This window comes from Fukomys damarensis, unplaced genomic scaffold, assembly GCF_012274545.1.
Source record: "Fukomys damarensis isolate Sample0158 unplaced genomic scaffold, DMR_v1.0_HiC HiC_scaffold_30, whole genome shotgun sequence".
Lineage (NCBI taxonomy): Eukaryota > Metazoa > Chordata > Mammalia > Rodentia > Bathyergidae > Fukomys > Fukomys damarensis.
Window position 1 is genome coordinate 58,260,653 of NW_022900942.1, and position 8,623 is coordinate 58,269,275.

An 8,623-nucleotide genomic window follows, 5' to 3' on the forward strand; every position below is an offset into this window, starting at 1 on the left:
ATATATATGTATCTTCCTATTAAGTAATTCACTTCCATGTGTCTGATCAAAACATCTTATAATTTACACATGCAATTATGATATACTCTATTTCAGCTAAAGTCCACGTTAAGCTTCAATTCACAGGGTGAAAAACAATTCTAAAATGAAGATATCTAAGAAATAAATTGGTTTAGAGTTCTCCCTGTGTCAGACCAGAGAGGGCTGAAAGCCTTCTCAAACATCCCCAAACAAGTGAAAACCAAAAAAGCATGCTGAGCTGGGCATGATGGTGCATGCCTGTAATCCCAGCACTCAGGAGGCTGAGGCAGGAGGATCACTGTGAGTTCAAGACCAGCCTGGGCTACAAAGTGAGTTCCAGGTCAGTCTCAACTACACAGTGAGACCCTGTCTCAAAAAAAAAGCATGCTGAGCCTGTGCTGCTCTCCACAGGGCATTAGACTTCTTCTTTTCTCCCCAATGTTGAGCTACATCCTTATTTTGAGCCAGCATCCTGCTACGTTGCCCAGGCTGGGCTCAACTCTCGATCCTTCTGCCTCAGCCTTCCAGTGATAGGACTACAGGCATGCGTGTTCAGGGCTCATGTCCTTGTCCCTCTCCAGGTACACAAAAAATTCCAAAGAGACCCCGGTTTCCTATATTTGCAAAATGTAGTAACTAACTGAGCAAAGGAGGGTCCTTGCTGAGCGCTCTAAGGCCCTCTCCCAAGGGCTGGGCCGTGCACCTTACTCAGACACACTCCCGAATTTCCTGACCACAAGCCACAAGCAGGGACTCGCTACAGACGCACGTACATGGTCGCCATTGCGATGTCCCGTTCCGAAAGGCTGAGCTTAGTTGACTTGGGTACAGCTGGTAATTCAATCTCAAATTTGGGCAGCTTCGACATAGTGCCAGCCTGTGGAGGGAAGTTTGTAGGAAACATTTATTCAACTCCTTCAAGGATTCAGCTTCCCTGCAGTAAATGCAGGAAGAGGTAGAGACACCCCTGCGCCCTCTGCAGGGCCATTCCCAGGGCAGCTGGGCAGTGCATTGCGCCTTCTGGTGGTCAGTGTGGATCAAGCTACTAGAACAGGAAAGGAGGGCTAAGGAATTTTTTATGGAGCTGTGAATCTTACCCTAAAATAAAAAGGCTGCAGAACATTCTCAAGGACAGTGGTAGACAGCAGAATCACAGCACTCTCGGGACAGTACATGTACCAGTTCACATTGATATTATGACTTTTCAGGAGTTTCAGGCTCCGCTTCTCGGGTAGTACCTGAAGCAAAGTTTAAACAACAGAATCTTCATTTTAAAAACCAGAGGATGTGAGATTAACACAGCAAATTAAAAAGACAGAAAGCACAAAAGTCCCACGGAGTTAAACAGGAAACTCGCTTGGATTTGTTGCAGCAATGACTTCCAGAGTCCTGTGCTTAGTGCTTTCCAGATGCCACCTCACTTGCTCTTCACCCCAAAGTACTGAAGAGATAAGGAAAATGAGGCTCACGGAGGCTGCAGAGCAGCTTAACAGCAAACACAGCCCAGGCAGCTGTCACTCCAAAGTCTGAGCCTTTTGACGGCTCTCTTTCATGGAGGAAAAATCGACACAACACACGGAAGCCCACGACCTCTCCCCTCCCCACCTGCAGTACCACCAGTCCCCACCTCCTGCCAGCCGCCACTGCCAGGGAGGGGCTGCCTTTATCCAACCCAAGAGTGCATGAGACTCTGCAAAGACACACAGCATTCAGATTCAGGGCGCCTTTTAAACGCACTCTCCCCATGTTACTCCGTTAGGAACACTGTGAGTGCCCCAGGACAGCAGCATCACTTACTGAGTTCAGACCAGCCTGTCTCAAAAAACACAGCAAGACCCTGACTCAAAAAAAATCAAAAACCTGCCTTTCCATACGCTCTTAAAGATGAAAGACGTCTTAAAGATGTCAGTAAGTCACAAAGGGAGAACAGAATAAAAATGAACAGGCAGGTGCACTGGAGACACAGTAGACAGAGTGAAAGGGCAGCTACAGAGCAGGACAGAGTATTTGTAAACTGTATCTTTACTAGGGGTCAATATCCACAACATATAAAGAACTCCTACAACTCAACCAAAAAGCAAATAATCCAATTTAAAAGTGGGCAGACAGCTTCCTAGGTGTTTCCCCAGAGAGTACATGGGACATGAGGAGGTGCTGGGCTGCAGTTCCCAGCGAGAGAGCTCGTGAGTAGGGACCCCAGGCTCGGGGAAGGAAGAGGGAGAAAAAGGAGGGAGGGAAAAGGACGGAAAAAACAAGTGAAGGAAAAAAATGGAAACAGAGCTTTTGTAAATGAGAAGGGGAAGAAGGGTTGAAGGGAGGGGAGGGGAATGGAGAAAAAAAAGAATCAAGATATATCATGTCCAAGTACAAATTCCCTGTGATGAATGTGATTATTATATATTTCAAAAGTGTATCAATAGCCAGGCATGGTGGCACACGCCTGTAATCCCAGTACTCGGGAGGCTGAGACAGGAGGATCACTGTGAATTCGAGACCAGCCTGGGCTACACAGTGAGTTCCAGGGCAGTCTGAACTACATAGTGAGACCCTGTCTCAAAAGAAAAGAAAAAAAGACAAAGACAAAGACAAAGAAAAAGAAAAAGAAAAAGAAAAAAAATGTACCAATAAAATGCACTTAAAAAAAAAAAAAGAAACCTGGGGCCAGGAGTTTGGCTCAGTGGTTCTGCCACCTGCCTCGCAAGCACAAGGGCCAGAGCACAATCCCTGGTACCAAAAGAAAAAAACGTGAAAGAAACCTGGGTGTGGGTGTTCACTGAACAGCCATCTGTCACTGTAAGGAAGTGAGATGCCTGCTGTGCACAACTGGGAATCAAGGCTGTGAGTAGTTGTGTTTGTCTCAGTGATGAGGAAAGTAACGAACACAGAAATTTAGCACCAGTAAATTCTTTCTAATTACAAAAAAATTAAAACTCAGGCAAGAAGTTAAAGCTCTAGAATCTCAAATCTCTCTTTATTGCTGAATTCCAAAGGCTGCCAAACTGCCTCAGCTCTCTCTAGCAAGCATAAATAAAATACCTGGTAAAATTCAATTCCTTGATCTGTTATGAAGACGATTTCAGTAGAACTGGTCCAGCAGAATCCTAGTATGTTGGCATTCTTGGTCTGAAAGAATTATAGGAGAATTTTTTTTATTAATAAGAAAGGCAGGTACAACTCTTTTTAAAAGCTTAAATTTATTTCTTCTCAAAGGTTTAAATTTAAATGTTCTTCTCTTTGTATCACTCTAACAAACGTCACCCAGGAAGGTTGGCTCCTTCTTAACAAATCTTCTTTAAACACAGCTTTGTCTGGTTTCTACCCTCAACACTTCATTTGAGACTCTGAACCTCAATTCCTCCTGGGCAGCAGAGCCGAAGAAGCCTGAGCCTTGTAAGCAGTAACACCCAGGGCTCCCGAGACCAGCTTCAACCACAGGAGCACAACGCTGTGAATCTTCTCTTGTCAACCACCACATTATGAAGCTGGCCTGACAAGAGCACAAAGGCCTAAAGCTTCTCAGTGGATGCTACCCAAGATGGAGCTGGACACCAAAACATGACAGCCCAGGGCAAGGCTAAGGCAGGGGGCTCCTTCCTTCCTTCCTTCGTGGTGATACTGAGGACTAAAGCCAGGACTCACAATAAGCCATGCCCTTTGCCCTTTTTATTTTTATTTCTTTAAAGAGAGTCTCTCAATAAGTTGCTAAATTGCCTGGGCTGAGGTCAAATTTGCCATCCTCCTGTCTCAGCCTCCCGGAGAGCTGGGATTACAGGGTGCACCACCAGGCCCGCTAGGGAAGCTGCCTCACACTAGAGCAGCCGCAGGACTCAGTGGGGTTTGGTGACTGTCTGAAGTCCATTTAGCAAACAGTCACAGAGACACAAAGCCACTCTCCAGACACTAGCAGCATGGCTGGGTCCCTGGGGCCACAGGGCCACCTTCAGCTGAGCCCCCTCTGCCCAGTTTATTATACTCAGGGATCGGAATCCACACCTCGGGAAAGAGGCGTGAGAAGGACAACAATGTGGGGAAAGAAATCAGCAGCAGAAAAGAGGCAAACCCTCAGCAGAAAACTCCGAAGGAGGAGACCGTGTGGGAACAGGCCTGCAGGGAGGAAGCCCGGGACAGGACCGCCAACCCAACACCAGGTCACCCCGACACCAGGTCACCCCGTCACCAGCTCCTCCCAGCCTGTTCTGCAGAGGAAGAGACAGATTTTCACAGCCAGGAAAACCATCCCAGTCCCAGAGGGAACCCTGGCCGGCCTGATCTCAAGTGGGCGCCACCTCCACCCTTGACCCCGCACAACCCACAGCTCAGGCCACCAGCAGAGCACGGTCAGAGCTGCTGCCATACCTTGCACTCCTGGGTGTATTCCAGCTGAGAATTATCAGGAATAAAGTTACAAAAGTCCTGAAAGAAACAAAACAAAGGAAAATCCAGGTTGGGCAGGCAGCACAACTACCTGGGAATACCACAAGATAAAAGGACAGAAAAACTTTAAAAGTGACCAGGAAACAACGGACAGATACTCAAAGACAGGAAAGATTCAAAGACCAATGTGAATAATCAGCCCTGCCAAAAGCAGCAGATTTCCATTCAACTAAAAAAGTTAATCCAAATATTCGGGTATACTTGAATATAGTTTAGAAGCTGATTTTGAGATTCATTCCTCAAATGGGTGACGCGCCAGAGAAAACTGGTTGCTGTGTTTTACAAGAGGCTTCCCAGAAATTTAAAGAGTCCAAAGGATGGAAGGGATCAGCGCAGGCCTCTGCCTGGTCTGCAGCTCCTGCAATTCTGGGGATCGAACCCAGGGCCTCGTGCATGGTGGGCAAATGCTCTACCACCAAGCTGCACCTCCGCCCAGCACAGTGGTTAACCCTGGGAGCTACAGTGCCAACAGCTCTGCGTATCTGTTCCTCTCGCACTCAGAGATGACAGAAGTAATCGAGTGACTCAAGGAGGGAGAGGAAGGAGACAAGAAGGGAAGAGGGAAGTGGAAAAAAGAACTGAGAGGTGTTCTGAACATGTACCAACTGTGCACAATGCTGTGGTCGTTACGTACCGCAAACATGTGAATAAAAAAATTAAAAATCAATCCAGAAATAAGTAAACAGCAGGGGAGGAGCTAAAGGGCATAGACTTGGTGGAGGTGAGGTGACAACCGGCATCCAATGTGCGATCAGAGAACTGGGATCAAACACTCAAATGCTGTTTCTACCACGTAGCTCAGTAACACAAGCCACGCTGCTCCACATCTCTCAGGGCCTCCGCTCTTCATGTACAACCAACCACACCTGCAAGAACAGATTCCTGTGTTCCTGGCTCACAGGCCAAAGCACAGCTGTAACCCAAACACAGGGCCACAACACACGCATGAAGCTGTCTCTAAATTTAAGAACTCGGTAGCATTTATGAAAACGTAACATTCACTCTAGGTTTGTTGCTTTTGTTCTCACAGGTGTTATGTCCAGGTAGGCACCAGTTGAGAAATAAAATCTTTTAAAATTAAGGTTTTAAAAGAAAAAAACAGAGGGACTCAAATAAAGCTAAGCATCACTGTAGCCAAAAATGTACCTTACGAAATGCGAGCTGCTGTCCAACAACACAGAGCTGCGTGATGTTCCAAGTTGCTTTTGAAAAAATTCTGAAGTTCAAATGTCAAACTAAGTCAGATTTATCCACTCAAATTATCTTTCTCATCTGTAAAGGCTCAAATGTAATGCTTATATAACTGTACCTTTCAGGAGAGTAAAATACTGTAAATGTTTCCTTGAAGGCTAGCATTCTGCAATTCCTTCTCTTCCAAATGTACTTTTTCTTTCTTTTCCTTTTTTAGTTTTTTATTGGTACCACAAATCAAACTCAGGGCCTCAAGCTTGCCAGGCAGGCGCTGTACCGCTGAGCTACATCCCCAGCCCTCAAACATACTTTGCTTGCTGAGTATCAAGCCCAGGGCTTTGTGAATGCTGGGAAATCAACCTACCACTGAGCTGCACCCCAGTCCCAAAAGTACTGCTAATGTTCTCTTTAATTCTATTTTTTAAATTTTTATTTATTTATTTATTTTTGGTACAGGGGATCAAATTTGCACATGCAAGGCAGGTGGAGGCGTTACTGAGCTAAATCCCAGCCCTTTAATGCTATTTTTTAAGGACTATCTTACCACAGTCTTCGAGGTCCTCTGGACAGCCAGTATCTTATTTTCTAAGGAAAACTTAATACACTTCACTTCTCCTTTATCGTCCATTCTTTAAGAAAAAAGAACATGTTAAGAGTTAAAATAAACAACTGAGTTCTAATAACTGTCTTTTTCTTAACACATGGTCTCTCCACGTAGCTCAGGCTGGCCTCCAACTAATGGCAATCCTCCTGCTTCAGCCTCCCAAATGTCGAGATTAGCCCTACCTACCAGCATTTATAAAGACAAAACACAAGATAAACACTCAACAGCATATCTTAGTAAAACATCAGAACTATGTTTCTGAAGCTGACAATAGGATCTCTTTTCAAACAAAACCTAGCTGGGAACAATTTGCTGACAAGCTGGACAGTACAATGTATAACAAGACAGGAAAACTAGGATCACCTGTACCTGTTACCTGAGACTCAGTTCACACAGAGATACGCCATGTACCGTACAGTGGTCTTCTCCATGCACATGGCCTCTCTCCCCACTGTTCTTACCTGACAGAGGTGCCTGCTCCCACTCCCATCCCATCCCTGCACACCTCTGCCAAGCCATCTCCCTGCTCACACTGCCTCGAACCACATTAAAGGGGACTTCAAGGCTGAGGCAGGAAGAGAAGAGCTGGAGGCCAGCCTGGGCGGTACACAGTGAGTTCGAGGCCAGCCTGAACTACAGAGTGAGACCCTGTCTTAAAGAGGGGGTGGCTCTAAAGGCACATTACAAATCTAGAAAAGAAAAAATATGAGAAAAGGAAAAAATGGAAACAAAGTCTTTATAAATAGGGGAGGATGGAGGGAGTGAACGGCCAGGGTGTGAGGAAAAAATGAGAACCAAGACCTGTCACGTAAAGGTATAAGATCCCAGTGGTGAATGTAACTGTACTGTATACTGAAAAAAATAAATAAATAAAAATAAAGGTGGATTACAGATACACACGCAGCCGTGGGTATGAACTTGCTCCTTAAGTTGCTTGTGGGAAGGCTGACACTCCCCACACCCCCGGGCCTGGGCCTCACCACAGCCTCCAAGCACAGCTCAGTGGGGTGGCAATCGCCTCCTCACAGCCCTGGTTCTGTGCCCAGCCCGTGACTGGCACCTCAAAAGCCCAACCGTAGGCATGTGAACAGTGTGATGGTCCCAAATCCAGACGTCATCACACTGGCCAACCTGACAATCTTCAGGGATAGGCAAGCTTTAACTGCACAGGAAGCACACAGGGCTCAAGGAGGCCTTCCAGTGACCACAGGACATCTCTCCTCCGCCTGGCTTCCAGGGACACGGACCTGCAGTCCCCAAGGCACCAAGCCCTTGCCCCCGGTGGTCTCACCTAGAAGCCTCCCGATCACTTGCCTAGAAATCCTCCACTCTTTAACAGCTTGCTCAGGGGCTACCCCCCCAAGCTGTCCCACAGTCAAGTCACATCCCTCCTGTGTCACCTGAAAGCGGACTTGGGCGTCCCTTGCTCAGTGCCTAGCTCAGGGCTGCCATCAGTGTTCGCTAGGCAGATGACAATAAAATATTAAAGTGAAGTCGACTATTTTCTATTTCAAAAGCACTTCCTGTTAACACAGACCAACTGTAAAATTTCTTCTTACAGTGGCCACTGAATTTGGACCTGTGTTTTACTTTCTCTGCTGTAATCACAGTATTAAAGTGACCTGAGTGTTTGCCACCAAAATCAGATACTTCTGAAAGTGAAAGGGGCTGCTGTTAACCACATCACCTCAACTTGTGTAAACGGGGACATCCGGTCACCCTAAATACGAGGATTTTATCATTTTACAAGGGAAATGCTGACTCTCCTCCACCGAACACTCTAGAAAGACCATGCCGACTGGCTGGCTAATTTCAAGTTCTGTACCAGGAAGCAGGTGCCCTATCTTTGGAGTACTTGGTTCCACACCAACTGGCGCGCACACTTCACTCCGAGAGAAGTTCTGTACCTGTACGAGCTCCAGGACAGGCACACATGCGCGCGCGCGCACACTCACACACTCACACACTCACACACTCCTTCTTCTGGACTCTAGGGAAAGCGGACAAAATTACACAACCACTTTCGGATCACAAAAACACCATTCTGGTTTACATGAGGAAATTATTCGAAAATGGCAACCCTGTTACCTAAATGAGATGGGATTCCTGTCGTCTGTGCCTTTGACTACCACCCCGGTAGCTCCACCTGATCGGACAGCGAACACCTGCGAGGGAAAAGCACCAACGTTAAGGGCCTTAAGGCTGAAAGGATCGAGACTCACAGACCAACCTAGCAGTGGCGCTCTCTGCTATACTCCACCCAGCTCCGCCAAGCTAGCAAGGAACAGGTGCTCGGCCGCTCACAGGATCGCTAAGTGTGGAGACCACAGGGCTCTCGTGCCAGGGTTTCCCACTGCGCAAGTCCGGCTCGGG

General features: G+C 46.9%; 1 protein-coding gene across 1 annotated transcript in view; it reads right to left on the reverse strand.

The window, feature by feature from the left end:
* The window catches only part of Rmc1 (regulator of MON1-CCZ1), a 17,752-nt gene extending 9,179 nt beyond the window's left edge, over positions 1-8,573 (reverse strand). The window contains exons 1-7 of the mRNA XM_019209692.2: positions 8,555-8,573; positions 8,339-8,415; positions 6,191-6,275; positions 4,378-4,434; positions 3,058-3,144; positions 1,119-1,259; positions 795-898 (exon numbers count right to left, since the gene is read on the reverse strand). Of these exons, the coding sequence (XP_019065237.1) occupies positions 795-898; positions 1,119-1,259; positions 3,058-3,144; positions 4,378-4,434; positions 6,191-6,274 (473 nt within the window). The 5' untranslated portion in view covers position 6,275; positions 8,339-8,415; positions 8,555-8,573. The remainder of the gene's footprint in view (positions 1-794; positions 899-1,118; positions 1,260-3,057; positions 3,145-4,377; positions 4,435-6,190; positions 6,276-8,338; positions 8,416-8,554) is intronic.
* Between the last annotated feature and the right edge of the window lie 50 nt (positions 8,574-8,623).